At 40.9% G+C, this 26877-nt stretch overlaps 1 protein-coding gene across 2 annotated transcripts; it reads right to left on the bottom strand.

Annotated features, from left to right (window-relative positions):
• Positions 1-90: 90 nt before the first annotated feature.
• C6 (complement C6) lies at positions 91-26518 on the bottom strand. Of its 2 annotated transcripts, none has more exons than XM_027896172.1 (19): positions 26272-26518; positions 25954-26042; positions 24630-24787; positions 23671-23827; positions 21253-21397; positions 20473-20614; positions 19511-19649; positions 17356-17556; positions 14041-14281; positions 13238-13360; positions 12179-12345; positions 9447-9672; positions 8126-8297; positions 6993-7104; positions 6416-6548; positions 5247-5438; positions 4646-4736; positions 2896-3137; positions 91-997 (listed from the first exon to the last, which is right to left on the bottom strand). In XM_027896172.1, exons 3-19 carry the CDS (start codon positions 24785-24787, stop codon positions 816-818), a joined length of 2823 nt encoding a protein of 940 aa, XP_027751973.1. In that variant the 5' UTR covers positions 25954-26042; positions 26272-26518; the 3' UTR covers positions 91-815. The 2 variants fall into 2 exon arrangements, with proteins under 2 accessions (XP_027751973.1, XP_027751974.1); XM_027896173.1 differs by having other exon boundaries at positions 25954-26059.
• Positions 26519-26877: the final 359 nt, after the last annotated feature.

Here is a 26877-nt window from a genome sequence, read left to right on the forward strand (position 1 = left end):
ATACACAATCTGCTTGTGATGCATCTTTGCAGACTCCAAGTAGAACCCCTCCAAGCAGAACCTAGTATTGCAGTCAGAGTCTTCCCAGTGCATTGTTCATTAAATGTTTCTTTTATATTTAAGTACAAATATGAGTTAATTCACCTCAAAGGATACCACAAAAATTCCCCAGCTGTGTCTAAAGCTGAAACCTAGCAAATAGGCATGAAAAGCAAACACCTCCTCCCTTCAATTAAAAATCACATAGTTTTGAAGATATTACATAATTGTGTTTTTTCAGTATTTTGTATTTCTCCTTGAGTTTATACCATGAGTGCCTGTGCAGGTAGCCTCCGGTTACCCCCTCACCATTTGGCATTAGAAGGAATGTGCAGTGATGCTGAAGTGCCTGGTCTGCCTGCCTGGATGGTACAGCACGTACTCAGCCACTGAGACAACCAGAATGCACAGCAGTCACAAGCACAAGGACAAAGCAACAAAAGGCTGAGGAAGAGAAAAGTTTCATGCAGGACTATGGGAGACCAAAGGCAATGTTTGTTTTTCTGCCTTCCTATCTGGTCCCCTGCCTCCCTCTACACATCCGCAGAGTTGCCAACACAGAGTGACAGCAGTCCCTATACCCCACACCCTAGATCATTTGCAGACAGGAAAAAGGGCCACTGCCACCCTTCTCCCAAAAATCTGATAAAGTGAGCTCTATTTTTTTTCTCATCCTTTGTTTTTGATCTATTTGTCACTTCATATCCAGCTTTTTCCCTGGATGGCTCAGCCTGTGCTCGAAGTGGTGATCATGGTGTCTGCAGAGAGCCAACAGGTCATGCCAGACAGTTACTATGTTCTAGCACCTTCACTTTCATGCCTGCACACTTCATGGCTCCCAGCACGCAATGGCTGACTGTCTTCCTCTTCCCTGTTGACTCCATCTGGACGCAGTGAGGGTGGATGTTTTCTCTGGGACACTGAGAAGGCACCAGGCAGAAGCACTGGAGCTGTGGCTCTGGGAATAAATCTGTGGAAATTTAGCAAAAACTGTGATGACTAAAACCAAATTTTATAGTTTGAAGACATTTCAAAGTCTAACAGGGAATAATATGATTGGATGTTTTTGATATATTAGTCACAAAAAGCCTGTGGTACATACACGAGATGGTAGGGTATTAAGGATAATCAGCTTTAAATAGCAATTTTTGCAGTAGTGGCACGTACAGAAGCAGAATTGATCTAACTATTTTTATTCACTGGCTTTCCCTTACCTTTCTTCCAAACAAAAAGATATTAAGTTGACTTTCTGTTCCCAATTATCCTTGAACACAATCTTGCTATGAAATGGAGTCTTAAGGCCCATATTGTGTCAGCTCCTATTTCATTAAAGCTCCCTTTATGAATGCTAAGCTACCTGCTGCTGGCCTGTGGTAAAGCTCCGTCCTGGCTGTTATTTCATTACCCATTTCTGATCTAATCAGGTTCTGACTCTTAATATTCTTTCCCAGAAATTCCCTAGGCAGGAAACTAAGTTTCTGCCTTCACTTTCTTAAAACATGAGAAATGTGTGCCTTCTTCCATTTGGCTGATTTCATGGCAATGCAGTATCTTCTGCCTCTGTGTTGATACCTACTACTCACTCTTAGGAAAACCAGAACTTTCATTTCCTAATCGTTTGTGCATACTTATGAAAAGTGGACTTCTGTGGAGATGGTGAGGAGTCCAATTCAAATCTCTTGAGTATCACAATGAAAACTAATTTTATTTAATATATTTTTCTCCCCTCTTATTTTTTTCTGTTCAGAGCTCCTCTGTAGGCTTTTGAGAGAAAAGCATTGAATTGCTGGTGCAGGATGAAGCCTTAAGACACTTGCACAGTGGGAACAGAGCTAGGATTCTTACACTCTCTGGAATAAATAAGCTAAATGGTTTTTTTTTAATTATAACCACTTTCCCAGGAGCACAAGGTGCCTTAAGGCTCCATCAGAGCATGTTTCCCAGTGTACACACCTGGTCATACCCTCTGCTCGAGCACCACAAGGAACATCTCATACAGTAATTTTACAGCCTCCTGCTTCAAATCCTATGCTGCAGAAATCTTGCATCTTCAAAACAGGATTTTAGGATTGCTGCACACTGCTGTTGCTTTATTTATCATTAAGGAGACCAGGTGTGATAAGGATCATGGTTGTCTCTGGAAGCAAGTGCAGGATTGAGCGTGTCTGCCACTCAGCCTTTTCCCAGCAAGCACTTGATGTGTGGAGCCAGCCAGCACCTCAGACATTTACGGGAAAACCTACTGCTCTTATCACCTGGTTACACAGTAAATAGCCAAGTTGCACAACAATGTTTATAAAATAATCCTCTTAGGGGTTTGACGAGCTTAGCTAGTTCATTTAAACTCCTATGCAGGGTTTTCACATATGGGTATTTGCAAATTTTACCATTAAAATCCCATTAAGCCTGGTGGCCCCAATCTTGCTTTTGAACTAGTATCATGATTTAATTTCACAATTTAATTATATGCTTTAGAGGGTGTGGCCCAAATTAATTCCTTAAGTACAAACTAATGGTTAGTGTCTCACAGGGAATGGGTGATATTACCAACTGCAGTTTTGTGATTCAAGGTTCAAATGTTAATTCTCCTAGAGAAGTTCCCTTAATCTCCAGGTTCCTCTTGTGTCATTCTCATGGGAAGTAACAATGATATAGTAGTTGTGGGTAAAGGGAAAAGGCACATATTTAAGTGTAACACTTGCTAACAGGGACTCAGGACTGACTACACTTCCACACTCCTTGTGCCCACCAGGACCACAACATCTACAAATGCCATTCTTGGAGCAGTGAAAGAGTCAGCACATTTCACTTTTAGATCCAAAGGGCTGGATGAATCTCACCATTCGGAAGTCATACCTAGACAAACCTCCCAGTCATAGCAGGTGTCATAGCCACAGGGCATTTTCTTCAAGCTATTTGCAGAGAGCTTTGCTCTTTCAATAGCCCAGTCCGGGTTAGAATCACCACGGCAAGGGCCAACATGCATGAAATGAAACGACTGCTCTCCAAGGCACATTTCAGCTGAATACTGACAGCTGGGCTTGGTCACATTCTGTTCAGAAACAGCATCTAGCACACAGACGTCTTCTGAGTAGTGGCTGCCCAAAGGAAGTAAAGAAAAATAATTTTAGCAGTCTGTGGAACAAGTCTGAGGTTCTAAATGCTCCACCAGCATTGGATGAAACACAGCAAAGCCATGGCCAGGCTGGACATCCATCTAAAGACCTAAGGCTGTCCCAGATACTGCAGGACCTGGACCTGATACAGGTGCTGTGAGATGAGGAAGCTTTGGTCCTGTCCCACAAACAGGTAAAGGACATGTGCCTGTACAAGAAAAAGGAGATGCTGTTACCTCCACAAGGATGTGAAATTTCCACTGGTTCTGGTGTGGTTTTTATGAGTTAATGCATCCCTGCAAGTCTGCCTCTAATGCACAGTTATCCTGGGGCCAAAAGCAGGCCAAAACAGCCAAGCTGCTTGTAGTTTCTTTCTTTACATATTGGTCTTGGTTACTGAGTGGATTCATTCCTAGAAAGTGCATTCATTTCCAAGCAACATAATATTGTAGAGCTTGGTCACTTCCCAAAGAGAGAATCATAAAATCATAGAATACTTGGATTGGAAGGGACCTTAGAGGTCATCAAGTTCCATCCTTGCATGCTCCTTGTGCAAGGTTATGACAGTGGAAATATAGAAATTGGAGAAAAAGAGAAACGAAAAGAGAAGAAATAGTTGGGAACTCTAGTAGCAGATGGCAATGTAGATTAAAAGGATAGGTTATGGTGTGTTGTTTTCTTAAGGTAGTTAGGTACATTAAGTGTGCATTAGGAAGACCATCACCAGTAGGTCATGGGAGGGGATCATGCCCCCCACTGAGACCTGGTGAGGGCACATCAGGAGTGCTGTGTCCAGTTCTGGACTACTCAGTTTAAAGAGAGACATGGAGCTCATGGAGTGGGTGCAGAGGAGAGAAACAAAGATGATCGAGGGACAGGACCATCTCTCTTACAAGAAAAGACTCTCTAATGAGGGAGCTGAACCTATTCAGCCTCAAGAAGAGAAAATTTTGAGGGGACCTCATCAATGTCTGTCAGTATCTAAAGGGAGGCACGGAGAGGATGGATCCAGGTTCTTCTTGGTGGTGCCCAGCAATAGGACAAGAGGCAATGGGCAGAAACCGATGCACAGGAAATTCTACCTGAACATGAGAAAGAACTTCTTTACTGTGCAAGTGACTGTGCGCTGGAACAGGTTGCCCAGAGAGGCTGTGGAGTCTCCCTCACTGGAGATATTCAAGAACCCTCTGGATGCAATCCTGTACTGTGTGCTCTGGGATGGCCCTGCCTGAGCAGGGAGGTTGAACCAGATGACCCACTGTGGCCCCTTTCACCATGACCCGTTCTTTGATTCTGTGATTGTTCACTTATTTCATAGGCTATAAATGGGTTTGTAATTTGCATATAGAGGAATAGCTAGCTAGTATCTGAACAGAGAGCTGTCTTGGTTTGCAGTTACCTTTTGCTACTCTTTCTGTTTTATGTCATAACAGCCTCTTGGTCTATCATCACAGAAACTTTGTCTTTTCTTCTGAAAATGCTTAACTTACCCACAGTCTTCTTCTGGAGACATACAAACACACTGACTTCCAACCTGCTTTTGTCCTAGATTGCAAATACCTCTAATTTCAGATTGCATATCTGAAACACAAGAGTGAGAACTATTGTAACTAGAAAAAAAGGAAGAGAAATATCTTACACTCCTGCCATAAAAGTTAAATGGATTTATTTCTATTCATCCTACACTTGTCTCTTCAAAAGCTCATGTGGTTGGGATGCTACAGGTATTTCCATCTGTTTTTTGCAAAATCACTGGAAAATCCTGTTCAAGAGGAGAAGCTGAAGTTTCAATAGAATGCATTTTCCTACTTTGCTTTCACAAATCTTTCTTATTACAGCTTGGTTTGGTTTGGTTTTTAAGAAAACAGTTGCAGTGTCTCAATTGTGTTATTAAAGTTTACAGTATATTGCACCCAAAAATTCTAAATTTAGTGCAGATGTTTGGAGATGAAATTATGTGTCACCATAGTAGGCACAAAGTAAAACAGCCACTCTGTGTCTTAAACCCCTTCTAGTTCCAGCTAGCTAAAGTAAACGGTGCTGTTCATACCAGCAGTATAGAAACAGTGAAGTATCTGCAGGCATACTGACCTTTCTCACATGTAATAGACTTCGAAATAGGAGGTATCCAGGACAGGTCTTCCCCACAGGTATACCTTTTGAGACCAGTGACTACAAACCCAGCTTGGCAGTGCAGCATCATGATGTCACCGATGTTGTACTGTTGCTTAAATGGGGAAATTGCGACACTGTCAGATATTGATGGCCTGAGGCATACTGAGGCTGTAATGAACAAAAAAGAAAGGCATAGTTCTTGTTGGGTTTATGGTGTGTGGAATATTTACAGCAAGCCATAATGCTTTATCTGAAGAGCCATATAAAGACACAATTACACTGAACATTTGACTGACATTCAAAACTAAAAAAAAATTAACACAATTAAGTCTAGAAATTTTCAGTGCACTGTCACAGTCTTTAAAATATTTTTAAAGTAATAACTAAATAATTACAATATATTTCTGATGTATGCCAATGTGCTTAATTTAATTTTGCAGTTTAAAAATAGTAAGAATGGCATTAACAGTACCTTTTTTCTTTTGTAAATTAAACAAAATGAATGATAATAGAAAGCTCCTAAGCATATTCAAGTAATTTTTTTTAATGTTAGAATGAACACTAAGTCAATGAAATCACACCAAGTTCTAGAAAACTACTGAAATCTCTCCTGTTAGCAAACACAGACCAATTCTGATCTCTAAAACTTAACTGCACCATAAATACTTCAAGGCATTGATTTGTGGTGGAGACTTTCAAGGCAGCATGGGAGGTCATGGTTAAAGACACATCATCCATTTAATATAAAAAAAAAGTAGAAAAATTTCTATTAAAATGGTTTCTTCTTCGTAACTGTACCAGCCTAAAGATATCTGAAGTCTGAAAACAAAAGGTGAGTCCTTTCGTTAAAGATATTTAAAACTAGACAAGAGAAGGACCTCACAGCATCCACCTGAGAGTTCTCTAATGCACTGGCTATTACAATATCCTTACAAAGCACATAATAATAACACTTCTGAATTGAAAGACGAGTGATGTAGTGACTCAGTATGTTTTTGCCATCTCTACACAGAATACCTTCTTGAAATTCTATCTTTTCAGATATCATTACAGATTCTTTTGTTAAAACCCATATTAAAATCTTTTTCACGTCTTTTTCTTCTACTTCTATTTTGTTACTGGGCTAAATTAGTCTCCTTTCTTACGTTGGCATTCAACATGTTCCTGTGTCCAGGTTTGATCTGACAGACACCGAAGGTATTGGTAGCCAGTGAGGCTATAACCACTCACACAGGCAATTTCAACTTCTTCCCCCACAGCGTACTGGTTCTTTTCATTCTACCAATTAAAAATAAATAAATAAATAAATAAACAAACAAACAAATAAATAAAAAGAAGGAAAAAGAAAAAAGAAACCAAAAAGTACCTCAAAAATCTATGGTAATGAGACTGGAAATTGTCAAAGTAAACAATGGCAAAGCCCCGATAAGATGTAATGAATATGAGTCATCTACTCACCAATATAATGATGAGTTTGTCCAGTTGCACTAGCTAATGTCGTGATTACAAAACAAGAATTCAAGGACCACTTGAAATGGGTTTTACCTTGACTTTTCTTCAGCTGCTGATGTACTGTAGTGGATTAGAGTCCCACAGAACACCATGCACACAGCAGCACATTCATAAGCACAGTAGCTACCTTGGACATCAGGCAGAGAAGCTGTAAAATTTCCCATCTCTACAACTACTACACTTTGCTTCTGTGTTGTTTTTCATGCTCACCCTGATAAAGCCATATTCTGGTGGGTCTGGCCTGGAGCATCCGGACTCAGGTTCACCATCTAAGACACTCTCTTCTCTTCTAGCTTCATCGTCATTTATACAAGGAGCACCTCTGAAAAAAGGAAAATGTGCTGTAAGGATGTATCTGAAGCACTGGTGTCACCAAATATTAATGGCAAACTGTCAGGAATGTTGGTCAGGAGAGCTACAAGTGTGTCTTGTCCCCCCTCCCCCACAGCGAGAAAAATTTATTCTGTTAGATAAAAGACTGTGGACAAAAACTGCAGGTGTTGACAGGGGGGAGATTGTGAGAGCACTAAAAAAGGAATAAATACATATAACAACATAATTAACTAAATATTTTTATAAAGTAAGAGAAAGAGTCAAAGAACAGAATAACAGGAAGCCTCCAAGCAGTCCCTGTAATTCCGTTGCCACCAGGCAGTGGTTAAAGGAGGCTGGTCCCTGTCAGCATGGAGGTGTACAGCCCATGGTGTCTAACTGAGATGAATAACGAAGAACTGTGAAACCCATTGCTTGTAATCCTCTCCTATTCACTTTGGAATCTACTCTGCAGTCACTGCAGCAGGGATAGTGAAAATCTTGCTTCAGCTCTTGGTCCTAGCAGAAAAACTGAAGCCTTGCACTTGAAAATGAAAAAACTTGAGCAAATCTGGGGCTAGAATTTGAAGCTGAAACCGTGTAAAACCAATACATCAGGCATACTTAAAGTGAGAATACGAAAAGCTTGGTGGCTTCATTGGAATTCTGAGACTGTGTTCAGATATAAATGGCTAAGAGAAGAGGATGTGATAGTAAAAAAATGGAAACTGTGAACTTCCGTGAATGAAAACAGATGACTTTGGACAAAAAGCTGTGCAAAGCAGCATACAAGAACCACATACATACTTCAGTACACAACTGATCAGCAATTTTCTAGGAATAAACAATTAATAAAACCAAATTTGGATCAAGTTGCAGAGATTTTCAGACTTTTCCTTCTCTCTGCTCCACCACAAGAGTTCAGAGAAGAGTGTGGTCTGCTATTTCTCCTTGATAGTCACAGAGCTACTCTGGAGGGCTCCTTAACTGTCCCATGACTATGGAGTTCTTTTGATCTACTATTTTCTTACGTGTCTGTGAACACAGAGACATAACAGTCCTCCACTTCTTCCCTCTCTCCTTCACACGGCTTCCCACCATTCATTGGGGAGGGGTTATTACATTCCCGGGTCCTTCTTGTTTTGAAGGAAGCATCACATGGAGTCCACTCAGACCAGCAACCCCATCTGCCATCTACAGCAACTTCAAGAAATAAAAGAAATACCATCTTTTGGCAGATCTGTACCATACACAATATTTCTTTTAAGGTCACATATGAGAGGGATGATGATAAGTTCATAATAGCCATTTTCAAAAGATTTAAAATTGTTACTGTTAAGGGAGTAGATTGTATCTAAAGTGTGAAGTTTTCCAGAAGGTAGCCAGCCAAATTTCAAAATGCTTCATGAAAACCTAAAATATATCTACCTTTCTAGATTTGATTGCAGGTAACATCCAAACCCAGCAGAAGCTTATTTTTTACTTCTATTGCACATCCAGATGTGTGAGTTTTCATGATGTTGACAACATTCTGAGACATGTCAGAATTTAATGAGTTTTTAAATAAATATGAGCTCTAACACCATGTGTGAACCCCAAATCTACATCCCACGCCAGTTAATTAAAACATTACTACTACTGTCTTCTCTTAACCCCTGGGATATTTTATCTGTACACACCCTTTCTTTATAGCATGCAACATGCTTCCTACATCCATCTCTATCTGTGTATCTTCAGCTGTTTATTTCTTTCAAAATATTTCTTTATCAGGGTTGGATACTGAGACTTGTAGTTATCAAAGTGACTTTCCATTTTGTCCACTTTTGGTCCTGGAATATAAACATATGTTTCTCACGGGTATGGCACTAGTGCCAATTTAATTACAAAATGTTTTTGCATTAAACTGTTCTTTAAATTCTCCAGGATGATGATTACGTCTCCTCTCCTTATGACAACTGAGTTTTCCTTCTATACTATAATCAACAGTTTTTATCTTCATTAGCCATTTGGTCTTAAGCATAATAGGCTATAGGGGAAACTGAGAATGGTTTCTTAATTTTTGCATCAATAATCTTTGATCTGAACTTCACCCTTATTGCTGAACAGCTCATTCACTATTATCTTAATCATGTAGCTACGGAATCTTATGTCTTACGATATCTTTTGAAGTGTGCTTATTCAGTTTGATTCTTTGATCGTCTTTAATCCTACCTTTATTCCTATACTTTGTGGACATCAGCACGAGGTTAGAAGTGCTATGGATTTAGTAAGGGAAGGTTTTGTCAGATTAATCAGTGAAAAATGGATGCCAGAAAGACCATGTTTATATTATGGCACTGTCACCCCAAATACCTGATTTGTAGCCTGGAGCTCGTATCTCACAGTTCGGGCCATAGGTGCCAGCCTGGCACAGGCAAAGGCACTCTGTCCCAGAGAGCACAGGCCTGGCATTGTTTGGGCACGGGGCACACTGGCAAGGGTCAAACCTGCCCACGTATTCCCTCAGGGCTCTTCTCAGGTTGCGGCGTTTGGTCACTGCACACGGCACGTTCCTCACCAGATCCACAATGGGCGACACCTGGTAGACAAGTTCAGTAAGCAGCTACCTTAACACGGTAGGGTCCTTCTGGGTGTAGGAGAAGGATTTTAAAGGCGCTATCTACATAACTGTATCACACAGGAGCTGGACATGTTGAAAGTTATGGATGGTTTAAAGGAGCATGATATATATCTATATTATCCCATTCATACTGCTTTTATTCCCCCAGTTTAGAGCTCTGTGAACCAGAGGGAAATCAACCAAGTGGGATGCAGCTGAGGTCAGCCTGGAGAAGAGGAGGTTGAGGGGAGACCTCACTGCAGTTATAACTTTCTCATGAGCGGAAGGTGGGAGCAGACACTGATCTCTTCTTTCTTGTGACCAGTGACAGAACCTGAGGGAATGGTCTGAAGCTGTGTCAGGAAATGTTTAGGTTGGATATTAGAAAAAGGTTCTTCACCCAGAGGATGGTTGGGTACTGGAACAGGCTCTCCAGGGAAGTGGTCACAGCACCAAGCCTGACAGCGTTCAAGAAGTTTGAACGATACTCTCAGGCAGATGGTGTGACTCTTAGGGACAGTACTGTGCATGACTCAATGATTCTTCTGGATCCCTTCCAACTCCGCATATTCTGTGATATTACGTCTTAAAATTCAGGACACTATAGATGATAGGGGTTGGCTTACACCAAGAGTCTGCCCTGTCAGACTTCCCTATACAGCCTTCAGGAACTCAGCAGATGCAACGGGAGAAACCTCACTGCATGCTGCATTCAGGCAGGTTTTAATTTTCACCTCAACTGCTTTGCCTCTGCAGCTGAGGGGCTGCTGTGACAGCCGGGGAGGGAGACAGCTCAGTGCACTCACAGCAGCACTGGCATGCTAGGTTGAATGAGCAGGACAGAGACACAGGGGACTGCTGTTTTGTTTCAGTTCACCTATTTGATATGTTGCACAACATGGGTCTGACAAGGGAATGATCACAGGGGAAAAAAGCATTTCCAGCAGCATGCACTGTTTTCCCGCACAGTAACTAACGCCTGCTCATGCCACCCTGCTGGTACCAGAGCAATCAATTCATGCTCCTAGGTCTTATTCCCACTGTCCATGGACCATGCAAACCTGGTGTGGCTGTCATGGGTTCATGTGACTGAATTTTTGGTAATAGGGGGCCACAGAGATGATCTTAATTAGAAGTTACTAGAAGCTTTTGCTGTTCTATGAAAAAGCCAATGATAGCCAGGCTCCAGGATGGACTTCCTACTACTAGCCAATGATATTTGCTTTTGTGATAACATATTTAAGAACAGAGGAAGAGATGATTTGTGGTGCAGAAGAAATTCCACCTGGAGAGGAGAGCAGAGGAGAACATGAGATAGTAATGTAGACTTTAAGGTCAGTGTAGCAGGAGGGGGAAGGAGAGGGCCAAGAAGGCCTCTCTTTCTCTCCCTCCAGCAGGGGAAAGACTGAAAGCCAAGACCCCTGTCACCTATGGAAGACTGTTGGGGAGTGAAGCTCCTCATGAAGGAGCCCATGCCAGAGCAGAAAAGTGCATGAGGAGACTATAACTCCTTGGGAGGCCTAAGATGAAACAGAGTCTTGCTGGAGACCTGTGGCCCATGGAAAGAGAAACCTGTGCTGAAACAAGTTGTCCCGGGTAGGACTTGTGGGCCTATGGGGGATCTACGCTGATTTTTGTGACCCAAGAGACAGTAGATTATGGAAGAAATGTTGCCCAAGGGATGGACCCACTCTGGAGAGGTCTATCAAGGACTGTCTCCCCTGGGGAGGGACCCCACAGGAGCAGGAGAAGGACTGAAAACCATTACCCCCTGTAACTGTGGTGAGGACTGTGGTGAAGCAGGATGTCCCCTCGCAGCCCATAGGGAAGACCAACAGATGCACCCGATGGAAGAGTGACCCCCCAGGACAGTGAAGTGGGAAGAGTTCCTGTCTAAGAGATGGATTTTAACAGTGGTAGAAGCAGCCACTGGCTGTGATTTGCCCCCTTTTCCCATCTTCCTGGGCTGCTGGGGGGAGGAGGGAGACCATGGAGGAACAGTGGTTGGAAGGAAGGTGGTGTGTTTTAAGACTGTTTTATTCTTTTACTCTTTAGTTCTTATTCTATTAGCAATAATTTAGTTTTCAGTTTAAGTTTGTTAGCAATAAATTTAAGTTCTCTTCACTTCGAGTCTGTTTGCCTGTGAGAATTAATTAGTGGGTGAATCTCCCAGTTCTTATTTCTACTCAGGAATTCTCTGACTGTCTTTTTTTCCCCCCTCAACTCAGAAAAGAACGAAAGTGGAGAGGATGGGGGAAAGCAGTTTTCAGTAATTGTTTAAAATCTGACCAGGGTCAAAACCAGGACAGTGGCTTATAAACCTGAACAAGTAGTCCTAATAAATAACCTTAATCCTGTATGTATCTGCATTCATACCACACACAGCATCATCCTTATCTACAAGAAAAAGCAGTGCAGAGCTCTCTGAAGAGCTGCTAACTCGTGAGTCATTGCTATCTCAGTGTTTTTCTTATTCTTCTCTTACCTCAAAGTCAATCACCACTGGGTTGTCCTTTGTTGATTCCAGCCAGTTTGTGAAGATTGTGTGTCCTGGAAAAGCCCCCTTTTTCTCCCAGGCCAGAGCTGCTGCATACTCTGACCTGCCACCTTTTACCAGGGAGATTGACCGTTCTGATGATTCCAAAATGGAACCTGAAATGGGATTTAATCACAGTATTTTCAGACAATGGCCTCCAAAGACAGTGGACATAACAACAGAGTTCTAAGAAAAAGTGTAAAAGTATATAAAAAAATACAGTAAGATTTATTTTTTGAAGCTACCCTTGGAAAAATGAAGTCTAAGCTCCAAAAAACAATCCACACTATGACACTATGACAGCAGACTGTGATAATATTCCAAATGTGTTTGAGACATGAGCTGTGGAGATATTCAGAACTGCATAAGACAGTCGGGGAAAATGCCCCCTCTAGAACACACTGCAAGGTAGGATATTTAGTCCCAGCTATAAACACACAAGTAACAGAAACTGATCAACTAATGAGAACAAAAATATGGTGGAGGTGATGAAATCCCTATTCCTAGTGATGCAGAACATGACTCTTGCCATTCTTGTGGAAAATGCACCAGATTTCTGCAGTTTCTCAGACACATTTCTGTCACGCCTGTACCTAGATGGTCTGCTTGGCATGAGGAAGGTGGGAGGGTAAAGTCAGGTATTGTGTTATTGATGTCCAACTCTCTCAATGAGTGTTTATGTTTCAGTTTAGAATGCCTGGCCCTGGACCCAAGGCCATGAGGAATGTTTGTCAGATCCATGACTGACTGCAGAGTCAGTGCCACCGGATCCCCCGTGATGGTGTTCCAGAGCAGAGGAAGAGTGCTCCTACATCGAAGTTTCATCTACAGTTAAGGTGATGATTTCAGTGCTTGCATCAGATGCAGACAGTGAAACACTGGCTCTTCTGACAGTGGTGGAAGAGCATCCATAGCTCAGCAAAGCTGTGAGGTCACCTGGAGCAGCTGAGGGGAATTTTACTCTCAGGGTAAGTAACAGGACATGTTCCCTGTTCTCATCATGGTCACCTTCATGTGTCACAGTCATCCTGTTTGTGGTGCATCTGGTATTGACTTTCTTTTTCTTCCAGAACAACACACGCGTTGTTGTTTCTGTTCGGACACACTCTGTCGATTCATCAACTGACAGGCCTAAAAATAACAGAGCAGCAGCTTCATCACCATAACCATGATACTGGGTAGGCACCCTGCCCCCAAAGTTGCCACATCAAGGTGATCCAGCAGGTTTCCTTGCTCCTCACCCATCACTGGAAACTTCATTGCTGCAGACAACTGCTTCCCCAGGTACAAAGACTGTTGGACTGACTCATGATTACCTTCCCCTGTCCATGCAAGTTACAGGAGTGACATTAAACTTCACAGCTTTTAACCTTAGATTTCCATTTCTGTCATATTGTCTTTTCATTTTGACTGTCTGCCAGTCATGGGAAAATTTTAGAGTAATTTCTAATCCATACCATAAACTTTAATAACTGTACCTCAAAAAGTACCACTTAGACCTCTTAGTCCCACACTACTGTATGCTGGAACACCTTTTCCTGGTGATACCTGCTCTTGATTTGAATGTCTTAAGTGGTTTCCCTGAACACACTGACATTTACCAGATAAAGAATCTCTTGAACTTTTCAAATTAAGACAGTGTAGAGCAAAAATTTCCTCTTGCTCTGTATATAGGTAGGGTGAGTAATTCCTGTGCCTGTGAGAGTCTAAAGAATTTCTTGCTGTTGAAGAACTTACTATGTGGTGTAAGACCTAAAAGCAGCGATGAGAAAAACTGGTAAACAAATATTTTCTTGTAAAAGATTACATACCCGAGTTCTGCAGTTCCTCAGAGCTGTACTGGTAAAGAAGGTCATAGGAACCACCTATCTTCCCAGAGGTGTAGTAATGAGTGCCAAAGTCATCAAATATTCTGCTGTATAAAGCATAGTTGTACTCCAGGGGCAGGTGGTTAAGTGCTTTTAGAAAAACGTCTGAGAGATGCAGATCTGACTCTTTCATTGTGAAGCTTGCAACAGAAATTACTTTATGGACTCTAATAAAGTTGGAATTCTAGAAATAAGAAAAAGAGAGTCTTAGTGCCTTCAGAGGCAGTTAAGTGCAAAGAGTAGAGGAACCAAGAATATATCCTGAGATATGTTGCAAGAATTAAATAATCCCATATATCATGATAATTTAACCTTGAACAAACTAGCTCTGGATTTTCCAAGAGATCCATGAGGTTCTTGAAGGCTTCCTTACATTGTGGGAGTATATAGCCAATATTCCAATATTTGTATTCCAATAAAAAGATAGGACTCACCAAGCACCTACCAGTCCAAAAGGATTCTTTTGAAAGAAAAAATACACTAGCAATTGATAAGACATCCACAAGTTTCAGAGGAAAGGCTTCACCTTATAATCATCTATGGTTGCTTGCAACTAAACTGGAAGTGGGTATTTTGGATCCTAACTCACTGTTACAAAGTTCTACTTATCAGTCTACTAAAACTAAACTGTAGGGTTAAAGACCTTATTGACTTCAAGTGTCAGGCTGTTAATGAGAGGTAAAAAGAGAATGTTCAAACTTTAGGAACACAGAATCATAGGATATCCTGAGTTGGAAGGGACATCTCTTACATGTAGGGAAAAATATATACTTTTGAAAGAGCTTATTGTATTTTTTCAATGCTAGAGACTGTTTATGTAGGAGTTGAACTTAACAGAAAGGAAAGGAATAGCAAATACTGAAAAAAAAAGGATTTCTAAAGTGAAAAAGGAAACTGATAGCCGAAGGTCAAAGCAAAGAGATCAAGAGAAAAAGGAGGGGCAGGATAGTGGAGCAAATGACCAAATAGCAGATAGGAAAGATTCATTATAAAGCCCTTTATACAATTGATGATTTATACATGGCTTCTTCTGTTGGACTATGATGTTCTTCTCCACTACACTTTCTAAACTTTCAGCAATGACAGCTAACATTTCAGTTATGACACAAAATTCCGGATCACTTTGGCAAATATTGATTCTAAATTCTTAGTTAGTTTTACCATGCACTTGCATGCAAACTGGGCAATCCCAGACATGAATACAGACTAGGAGAAGAACTCATTAAGAGAAGCTCTGCCAAGAAGGACTTAGGGGTGCTGGTACATGAAAGGTTGAACATGAGCTGGGAACGTGCAGTCACAGCCCAGAAAGCCAAATGTGTTCTGAGCTGCATCCGAAGCAGCGTGGCCAGAAAGTCAAAGGAGATGATTCTGTCCCTTTACTCTTCCCTTTTGTGACCTCACTTGGAGCTCTGCAACCAGCTCTGGGTTCTTTAGCACAGGAAAGACATGGACCTGTTGGAGTTGGTCCAGAGGAGAGCCAGAAAAATGATTAGAGGGCTGGAGAACCTCTCTAATAAGCACAGAATGAAAGAGTTGGGGTTATTCAGTTTGAAGGTCTTCAGGGAAACCTCACTGTGAGCTTTTGGTGCTTAAGGGAAGTTTATAAAAATTATGGGGAGAGACCTTTGAGCAGGGCCTGCAGTGGTAGGACAAGGGGTAATGGTTTCAAGATGGTAGATTCAGACTGGATATAAAGATGAATTCTTTTAGGATTAGGATGAAACACTAGTTCAGATTGCCCTGAGAGATGGTGGATTCCCCATCCCTGGAAACATCCAAGGCCAAGTTGGACGGGGCACTGATCAGCCTGGTCTAGTTGAAGGTGTCCCTGCCAATTGCAGGGTGGTTGGACTAGATGGCCTTTAAAGGTGCTTTGCAACCCAAGCTATTCTATCATGTTATGATTCTATGATTAAAGGGATAGAAATCAGGAAGGTATACTGGAGGGCCAGTCAACTTAGCCAAAGAAAGTTTCTGGTAAACAAACATAAACTTAAAAATCATGAACTTTTCATATTTCTTCCATCTCAATATGGAAAAAGGCATAAGTGCCTAGGGCCTTCTAAAGACCCTGGAACGCTCAGGTGAAACTTTTATACACACAGCTTAACATATAGGTCTGAATATGACTTCCCAAAGCCCAGGTAAGTTCACCTTCCTTTTAAGTTATCAGTGTAAACTTCTATTTTCACTATGTGGGAAAGTATTACAATTTTTTTTTTTTTTAGGTCTCTCAAACATACATAAATGCATATCTATCTACAACCATCCATTAATAAAATTAAATTCCTCACCCTTCTCCCCCCCCCCCCCCTTCGAATTGCATTAGAACTCCTGGGTTTCAACAGTCCTTAGTTTTGCTCAGTCCTATCACCTTTCCCATAACACATCCTTTAAAGCCATTAAACTATAGAAGTATATCATTTTATACCCCATGGTATTCACTTGCACTAAAAGTGCAGAACCTTAGAAAAAAATATTTTCTGTTGAGAGAAACTTTTCTGTAGGTGAGTTATTTTTGAAATTATCTTTATGACCAAGTGTGTATTGGCAAACATGAGATTCCAATATGCAAGTTAGTTATCAGATAAAGAGATAAAGTAGATTAATATTCAATACATGCATATGTATAACCTTAATGAGTGCTATTCCTTTATTTTTAGAGTTGTCTGCTACTGTTAGATATTGTGCCCTCCTAATCTATAATGAGGATAGGGAAAGGAGTAGTTTACCCAGTTTGATAATGTCAAATCTATGCTTTTTTAAAATGGAATCATAGAATCATAGAATTAACTGGTTTGGAAGAGACCTCTGAGATCATCAAATCCAACCCTTGATCCAACCCCACTGTGATTACTACATCATGGCACTCAGTGCCACATCCAGCCTCATCTTAAAAACCTCCAGGGATGGTGAATCCACCACCTCTCTGGGCAGGCCATTCCAATGCCTGATCACTCTCTCTGTAAAGAGCTTCTTTCTAATATCCAACCTAAACCTCCCCTGGCAGAGCTTAAGCCTGTGCCTTCTTGTCCTAATAATAAGCCTATGATTTCTGTACTAAACCCAGAAAACCGTGTTGTGTTATAGAAGGTATGTTGCAAACAAGAACATCTTATAGCATCAGATGAGGAACTTTTTAATGTATTCTAGTGGGCCAATGCCTTGATAAAGAAAGTTGCCTTTGGTAGCTCAGTTCTGAAATGACCAGACAGAAATCAGTTGAAAGAAAAACTAAAGGCAAGATTCAATTACCTTCTCATATGAGGCTTTAATAGCTTTCTTGAAGGAGGAAGATGATGTAACTTGAACCCGTGTCTTTTTTGAGAATAAAATTGGTATCCTAAAAGTCCTTTTATTACTATGAGTGGATGAACCACTTGCAGAAGCAATATCACCCAGGGGAGTTAAATCCTTGTAGAAGTCTGATGAGACATCATCCTCTTCATCTATTACCTGGAGATACAGTAAAGCAAAATATATTTGCCCAAATAATAATCTGAAGCAGAAACCTATTAAGAAATTAATTTTTGATTTCTTTTTGTTTTTCTATTAATGGCAAAAACATGTCTGATTGAGACACAAAAGTAAGCTATGAAACTGTTCTTAAAACAAAAGATGAGGCTGAGAAAGGCTAATAAGCAAGATGAATACAAGAAGCAGACATACTAGTAGGCATTTGTATAACAACAACAACAACAACAACAACAACAAACCATGTAACGCTTTCTGGTAGAATTCCCCACCCCCATGCCCCAAAGTTTAGGAATATTTTCCAACAAGTGTTTCAACATACTTTTGAAAGAATTCCAGACATTTATGTCATGTCCACACTATGACTACTTTCCAGCCTTGTGGCTTCTAGCTTGATGTTTTCTGACCTTTCTTCTTAATTCCCAGCTAGAAGAATGAACAGGTTTCCAGACGAGTCTTAGAGTATACTTGGAGTGTTACACTCACACTGCATGATGGCTTAAGTGCAGGTGATGAGGAACTGTGAGCAAACATACCTAATCAAGTTGGTAAACCTTAGTGTGGATGTTGGGCAAAACACCAAGAGAACTTTAACATCAGATCAGAAATTACTTATTTTCCAAAATTCAGGCAAAGCCCTAGGGGATTTTGAAGGATGAAAAATAGTATGAGGATCCCCTCCTCTAGACTGGTTTAATTAATAGGACTGCTAAGGACCTCTGGAGGTGAGGTGGTCCATTCCCCCAATACACTTCTGTTTTACAAGTCATATGCTTTCGCATGAAAGTATAGCAGAGTTCCAAAAAGAAGGTCTGCTCCTTCTATAAGGGCACTTCTATGCCAAAAGCTGCTCTAAATTTTAAAAGATGCAGATGCACTGTCAAAGGTGAGATTCATAAACCCTTAATAGTCCTGCAAATGGACATCAGTAACTTCATGAACCTCACAGCTATAAAGAGACCTGGGCAAACCAAGGATTGGTTTTCCCCTCTGAATATTTCTGCCCACAGTAATTTTTCTCCATTATTGGCAAAGTCTACATGTCATGGCCAGTTCAACTGCAGTTTCCATGGAGCATAGTAAGATGTCCTTTGTTCAGTTACTCCTGTTAGAGTATTTCTAAAGCCACACAATAGTGGCAAAAACCAGCGGTTCAGTTTTCATCCATTAGTTGAGCTTTTCTCCTTGACCTGTGCTCTCTCCTTCTCAGTGCAGTACCTTCAGACAAGGCCTGCCCGTATGTACACAACCAGAAGTTGTACCCAAACATGTCATTCAAAGTATTTTCTAAATATCATTCTATTAAAAAAATAATAAATCAGTGGTTCCCAGATTTTTTTATGATATACAAGCCAGGTTCATTTTGTCCTTGGCCTGTCCCACAAGCCTCCTCTCCAGACTGCGTGTGTTTTTTCCTCCTGCCTCCCAAACTCAGTGTCTACCTTCTTTATTTGCTGCTCTGTGGAAGAGCTGGGTAGGGAACAGGTGGGACTGAGGGGTTGAAATGGCTCAGGGAGGAACTGTGTCCCAAGGCAGACAGGAAGGACGCTACAGTTAGGAGCTGCAGCCTTTTGTGCTTCAAGGATACAGCAGTGATGCTAGAATAAGCCTTGGACTTGAATAATCCTCTGGCTAGATGATGTCCTTGGTACCAAGTCAGAACAAAGACACATCCACAGCCACAAGGAAGCAGGAGAAGCTCAAATCCATCATGTTGACTCTGATACATGACTCAGTGAGTTAACACAGATCTGAAAGGCTTGAGTAGAGCCACAAAACATATCCCACTTCCACACATCAACTGAGGCATGTTCAAGCCCCATCAGGTTGAGAAATCTTGTCCTAAAACACATAGTACTACCTAAGACTTGAGCACATAACTTGGATTGAGGTTACAGCAAGGGCTTTTCAGCTAGGAGCTGCTGCTTGAGAGTACCTGAAAGCTGACAGCCTCCAGATTCGCAGGGACACGATACAATTTCCTTGTCTCATTGCGCTTCACTGTTGTGCATTGTCCTCCATTGAATGAGTTGCCAAGAACTTCTCCTCGGCTCTCTCCTGCCATAATGTGAAACCTAATAAAAAATCATTCCCAGAGATTAAACAACCCCAGAAAGATGTATGGACTTGAAACATTTAATGACACATAGATGTATTGAAGCTTTTGTAGGAGTATGAGCATCTGGGTTGTGTTACTGCCTTGAAAGAAACTCCTCTACAAGAACTTCTCATTCACTTTGAATTCACCTGGAAAATGCAGTATCATCAATGCAGTTTACTACCTCCCAGCACTGCCTCACTCTACTGATGTCAGCATGAGACAGTCAGTCTTAAACAGAGAAAGACCTAAAAATCGTCTGGGAAAAAGAACAAGCAGTTGTCCATTTCTACCACAAGTGATATTACTGGAGCACATTGAAACGAAAACTCAACTAAAAATGCAAGACTACCTGGGACAGGCATGCCATATTTAGAGTTTATACTGCTTAAATTAGTAGCCTGGAAGGGGTTGGTATCATGAAATATAACACAAAGAAGATCTTTAGAGGAACATCCTCAAAATTTCTGAAGCACTTAGCTCAGTGTATGGGCAAGTATATCCAGGGGTTGGAAGTTTCCCACACACGATATTTTGGCTGCTGTGAGACAGGATGGGTTGCTCAGAGGCAGTGCTCTCTGACAGCTCTTCATCTGCTGTACCAGCAGTGCCAGAGCAACACTGGAGGCAAGTCCTAGTCTGATGAGTTTGTTGCATTTTTATAATTTCTTGATAATTTTAATTTGAGAGAGTATATTGTTAGTGAATACTCTCACATGCTAGCTGGGAATTATCTTATTTATGTAAATTAGTGAGATACTAATCTTAAGCTTATGGAAAAATAAGCAAAGTTGGCTTACCCACTGCCCATTAACTGCACACCGGGGATGCTCTCATAGTTTCGGTGGCACACAGTCTTTTTCCTTCCACAGTTCCTTTCATCGGAGTTGTCCCCACAGTCATTTTCTCCATTACATTCCAGTCTTTTTGAAATGCAACGACCTGCACCAGAGAAACAGCAGCAGCAAGGATTAGTCACGTCTGAATGCAGAAAAGGGCAGTCTTGTCTTTTCCCCTAGTAAAGGTGTGAACTTGCCAGAGATGTCAGCAGTGGGGCAGTATAATGCCTGGATTATTCCAATTAAGAAATAGTTGTTTCAATTCTGCTGTTTTTGCCTTGTTTTAAAGCCTGCAAAGGCTTAATTTTAAGTTTGGCAAAAGAATGTGTGGATAAAGTTTCTTTGAGGCTAATCAGGTATATTTAAATTGAAGCAAACAAGAAATTGCCACAAGCCTAATAAAAATAGTGAGAATCTGTGTTCAGAGAAACACGATGGGTATGTTTGTACATGAAAAATCTTTGCAAAGAAATATTATCATAACAGTACTACTGTCTAGCTGTCATAATCATAGTGACATTCCACACTGGATATTGCATTTTTAATGACTTACAGAAGAAACTGAAAACATAAGCTGCTACCAGTCCATATAAAATCCTTACACAGGCTTTTCTCTTTGGTCCCTCTTCCCTGGAATTTATGCATGGAATGTGCAAGATCTGGATTATTTGGATCTTTTTTCCTCAGTGTCCAATCTTTTGACTAGTAATGCAGTAGTTACACAATGAAGACTATCATTACCGCTTTCACACTGAAATTTATTCTTGCAATCAACTTCCACTATTTTGCAGAGCTTAGCTGGAAAGCATGGGCGGGACTCCACCAGCGGCTCGGTACAGGTCTGACCCCCAAACTGGGACGGTCGCAGGAGTGTCCGGGTACGAAACTGCAAGGCAGAAGAAATAACCCAGGGTTGTTTGTGTAAGCGAGTCTGTAGCTCCAGGCAGAGCCACATGCCTCAGTGCTGCTAAAGATCGTGAAAACCAGAGCCCTGAAGGAAATAATCAGTTATTCTTGTCCTTATATTCTAGCATTCCAGGTAAGGCAGGCAGGGAACTGACATCCAAGAGCATCAATAGCCCTGATGGAGCATACATGATTAAACGGTAGACAACCTGGTCTTCATCACTGAAGGAATCAAAAGTTCAGTCCCTGTATCTTCAATTTTATATGTACAGTAGGAAAGTGTGTTTGAACAGGCCTACAGAGATTTTTCCTGTTCTTTACCATGTCTATTGAAGTAAAAAGTCTGAATAGTGACATGTATCCCTTAACCAGCTGGCTTGGTTCCCACGTGTGGGGTCCCTTGTCTGAAGAGCAATGGATAACTGGGGAGGACAAAAATTATTTTCCTGAAAATTTCTGTTGCTAAAAAAGATCTGGTAGCAAAATCTGGAGTTCACTGGGTTTTCTTTCCCCAAGTCAGTACCCTCCACACAGAACAATAAAGCTGAAGGATTCTAGACAAAGCACTTCAGATATGTTTTCCGCTCCGCTTCAAGGGACTTCTGGTGAAACCTGTCTGCATGTAACTGAACAGTTCCACCTCTAAGAATTCTTCCCACTGGAAAGGCATGGTCTTTGCAGACTTCTGTCACTTCCCTGCCTATAGACAGACCCTGAAGACAAAAATGGACGAAGATGTAGAATCAATAACTAAGTGAATGTAAAGGGAGAGTATGGGGAGCAATATCAGAAGGCTTTCAAGCTTCAGAGAATGCTTCTTTGTACTTCATTTCAGATCCATAACACTCACCATATTATTTGTCTAAGCTTCCATTTCTTTATCCCTCCCCCTCAACTGGAACTTGCTTGCACTAGTCTTCACTCTTACCTTGTAAATCATGTCCTCTGTTCTGATGATTGTTTCTATTTATAAGGATCACAAGCAATGATCTTTATAGTTTGGAGGGGAAAATGAATTATTGTCCAAAAAAGCACCTTTCGCTTGAAGAAGCATATATGTTACATCAATACTTAAAACTAGTAAAAATTAATGTTTTTATATATGCATGCAAGGTAAGACACTCAGACCTTTAAGCGGATATTGAAATCAATTCAATTAAGAGAAATGCTCCCTACCAGCTCTTGAAACTTCCTGTCTCCCAGTCTCTCAGTTTCCCCTGCTCTGCCCTCACACTGTCCATCTCAGTTGCAAGACGGGAACCCATGTGGGTGGCTCACATCTCACATCTAGAACAGCTGTCTCATCCTGTATGGGCATCAGAAAGTTATGTATGCATGTAAAGATACACTTATGATGTCTGACAGGTTTTTCAGGATTGGTTTTCAAGTATGGATTTCTCAAGCTTTGGGGTGCATTCAGAGAGCTCTAGGCTGTGTCTGCACTGGACCTCAGAGCTGCTATCATGGTCAGTTTCAAACATCCGACCCACCAGCCATATAACTGCCCCAAACAATCTACACTCCACTCCCTTCTACCCTCTATAACCTTACACTTGACAGGGCTTGGTTTCTGTAGGTCAAAATCACTTGAACATGACTTTTCACTTCCCTCTTTACTGTCTCACCTCGAAGTCTACCATCAGTCAACAGGCAAAAGCCCAAGTGGAAAAAACACTGTCTAGGACTTTGTCCCACAGATACTAAGTACATCCACCAGGGGTTTATTTTGTGTATGCTATGAAGGTTGGGGGAATGATACTCTGTATTTCTTAACAGCAATCTCAAACTGATCCTGGCTATCACTGTAAGATATAGCCTGAGCGTTTCCAGCCATTGGGGCTTAGGATTTGTTGGCTAACAGTTTTCAACAGATGATTTAATTCTATTTTTCTTGCTTTAGAACATACAGAATGATATGGATAAGCCATGATTCCGTGACGTTCTCCTGCTTAAACAGACATACAAACTTTACAGCTTAGTTTATTCTTTATGTGAAAAACTCACCTTCAGTTATGGCAGTGGAAACTTTGAATCAAGTTCTCATAAATGGATTTGCTCTACTCAATCACCCCTTTCTGATTTGGTCTGCTTATTTTAACTTATTCCCTCCATCTTCTACTGTATAATTCATAACCAATTTCGCTTGTTAACTTAAACTGCCATTTTGCAGAACAATTGTCATAAAGTTGAAACAAGGAGATCTCTTAAGCATAATTTCTTGCATTTAACCCATATAATACATTTTCTACCTACTTGTTTTTTAATGCATGGGTCACATTCTGACCAAGGGCCAAAGTCTCCAAGCTGACAGTTGATAGGACACGTTTGCTGATTACATGCACGAGATTCCTGTTTTGTGCACAGCTGCTCACAGAAGTTTTGGCTATAATATTCATCCATTCTTATCTGCCTAAAAAAAAAATTTAACAAGTTATCCTAGGAAAGAATAGACAGATCGTAGGTGTTCTATAACTGTGGTTTGAAGGCTGACAAAGTTATTTGAGCCCAGCTAAAAACGTTGAGAGATAATATTCAGCAGAGTGTTGATTACAAGAAAGATCCAAATACGCCTGAAGTTTAAAGAGCAATTCTTTTTGATTCATGTCACTTCAGACGTCCCAGAGGACAGGTACAGACAGAGCCAGGAGGAAAAGAGGGGATTTATCACAAGTTTAGATTATACGACAGAGCTGCATCCAGTCTGCTGCTGCTGAATCTTTGTTTGACTTTAACTGTTGTCATAAAACTAATGGTGCAGGGAGGAAGTTTCTGTAGGCTTATCATGCTGGAGGTCACCCCCCCCATGGCATTGTTCTGTGCCGGGCAGAGCTCCCAGTGCAGGGCACTGAATGCCAGCCCTGTGTGCTTGCAGGGGCTGAATTCAAGGACCTGGCTGTACTCACCTCACTACATTTACTGTCAGGTACTGGCTTGTTTGGAAGCACTGTATCATAGAATCATGGAATTGCTTGGGTTGGAAGGGATCTTAAAGATGATCTAGTTCCAATCCCCCCACCATGGGCAGTAATGTTCTACACACATAATTTTTAACTTCAAAGTCTTACAATTAAAAGATGATTATTTATCTTGTAAACACTTGAACATGATTCTTATTCTCATCAGAGCTTCAGACACATGTCCCCCTTGCCAGAACTGGTATTTTCACAGAGAACAAATAGAAACAAAGAAGTAGTGAGATGCCTTGGCCCTACCTGTGCCTGGTCTGTGTGCCATAATTGCAGGTCTGTGAACAGGCAGACCATGGCCCCCATGGGTAATGTTCACAGTAGCACCCCTGGCTGCTCCCAATCACGAGGCTCAGCAGGACCAGGTGCATTAGAAGAGCCTTATCCATGGTGAAGGTGTCCATCTACAGTGTGTGGAGGGGCAACAAAAAGTCAGAAAGCTGTCACAGTTATGCCATAATCCTTACAGAGATGTCTTTTCCAATATCCAGAGTCTATATGCTTCACAACACAAAGGTGCTAAGCAGTGCATCTAGAAAGGGGCAATCACACATTTAGCAGTAATTCAGTTCATACTTTGAGATCCAGAAGTCATAATGGCTCTTTTGGCCACCTATTTAAAAGGAGAAGTAACCATGACTGTGCATGGTTTCTGTTTTAGAAGTTGCTTATAAATCGTCTTGAATGTGACAAATTAAAGACCTGCTCTTGCTCTTCTTTGCTCAAAAATATTTTCTAGAAATAAAAGCATGAAAGAACTCTTCCTATAAAGCATGTAAAACAACAAACAAGACTATAAGACTAAGCAACCCCATCTATTAGCCTTTAGCTAATTCATTTTCATATGCCTATAAGCCCTCTTCAAATAAGTGTTTTAGTGTAGTGAATCCTCCCTTTTGCTGAAGCTGCAAACCGTCAGTATTCAAAGCTCATATGAATTTTCTACCAGCAGTAAAAACAGAACATCTAACCTATTTCTCACTCCAGTGGTTAATCAAACTTTATTTGATGAGATAGAAGGTTATAGGCAGTCTTCAGGAAGTAATAATGCTTAGTAAACTTAAAAAAAAACATTCTACAGACAAAATAGTTACTCCCTCTCATCATGAAATTGAACCAACACTAAATTTGATAGGTTGTTATGGTAGAGCATTATAGTTTGGTTTACCTCAAAAAACACCAAAACCCAATAGGAAGTTTCAAAACCAAGGTATTTGTTTTAAAACAATACTCCAAAACACTTAATTTCAAGAAGTTTGAAATCAATTTTGAAATTATTTTCTATTTTAGGTTTTTGGCTACACATGCTATTATGATTTTTACACCTTCCTTGGAAAAACGAAATTGCGTCAAGTCAAAACATTGCTTCTTCCCCAAATAAAGAAAGGCAATAGGTCTTCACAGAGCTGCCATAGTGAGAAGCACTTTTTTTTACACAAAAAAACTCACCAATGAACAAGTCTTTCAGAGATATTTAAGTATAATCGAATCCAAAATATGGTAAAAGTGAAGAGAGGGAAAGTAGCAGTCCTGCCAGAGGACCAAGAAAAGAACAGATTTTTTTCCTTACCTGAGTTCTGGATTCTTGCACCAACAATGCCAGCTTAGAAAAGGGATGAAACCCTATAGAACAATTGCTTTCTTCATTCCTTCACTGTGCTGCACATAGAAAAACACTGTTTGTACTCATCAGTGAGCAAAACACCAACCAATCAGTGCACTGGAAGTGTACGTACAGACATATAAATACATGAGAGAGTAATTCAACATCTTAAAGGAAAAAAAAAAAACGAAACAAACCCATAGAAGATTTCTCCATATATCTTATAATCTCTGCACACTGAAGCCAATAAAAAACCCCCAATCAACCCCTACATTATTAACTTACTGTAAGACAGTTAGATGCAAAGTCAGCCTACTTTGCAGACTGGTGTGACCTTCGTGTGGTTTTCTGCAGTCTTTGAAATGAAGGGTTGGAGATTTTGTTTGCATTGGTTATTTGTTAATGAAAGCAGATCGATCTGGGGCAGGATTAGCCAGAAAAAAAGCAACCTCTCCACCTGCACCCCCAGAGACATGTTCTAAAGAATTGTGGAGGAACAGCTCTTTGTACAAATGCAGCTGCCTAACATGAGCTGAGGAATCAAAATACATTTGCATTGGGTTGGAGTGGCTCAGTGCATTGCAGGTCTCCCTGTGCTGCCTGATAGAGCTGCACAACCCCTGTGCTCTCAGTTTGATGGCAAGAGAGTGAGAATTTGATAAAAAAGCTCATGCTCACAATTCATTACTGCTTTTACCAGGAAATATCCAGGCCAAGGCCATGTCTGCTGTTGCACCATCTCCACAAAAGTCAGACTCCCAGAGATAGCAAAACTCCAAATATATTTGGGGTTATTTACAGCTCTTTGCCTTTTGCCTCGGTGGTGAACTCTGGGCACTGACCCTTGGGAAGTGCTGCCAGCAGACAAAGACTGCTTAGAGCCTGTCCTGC

The sequence above is a fragment of the Empidonax traillii genome, unplaced genomic scaffold (genome assembly GCF_003031625.1).
Source record: "Empidonax traillii isolate 1590-97213 ecotype Southwest subspecies unplaced genomic scaffold, ASM303162v1 scaffold484:size464376, whole genome shotgun sequence".
NCBI classification, from domain to species: domain Eukaryota; kingdom Metazoa; phylum Chordata; class Aves; order Passeriformes; family Tyrannidae; genus Empidonax; species Empidonax traillii.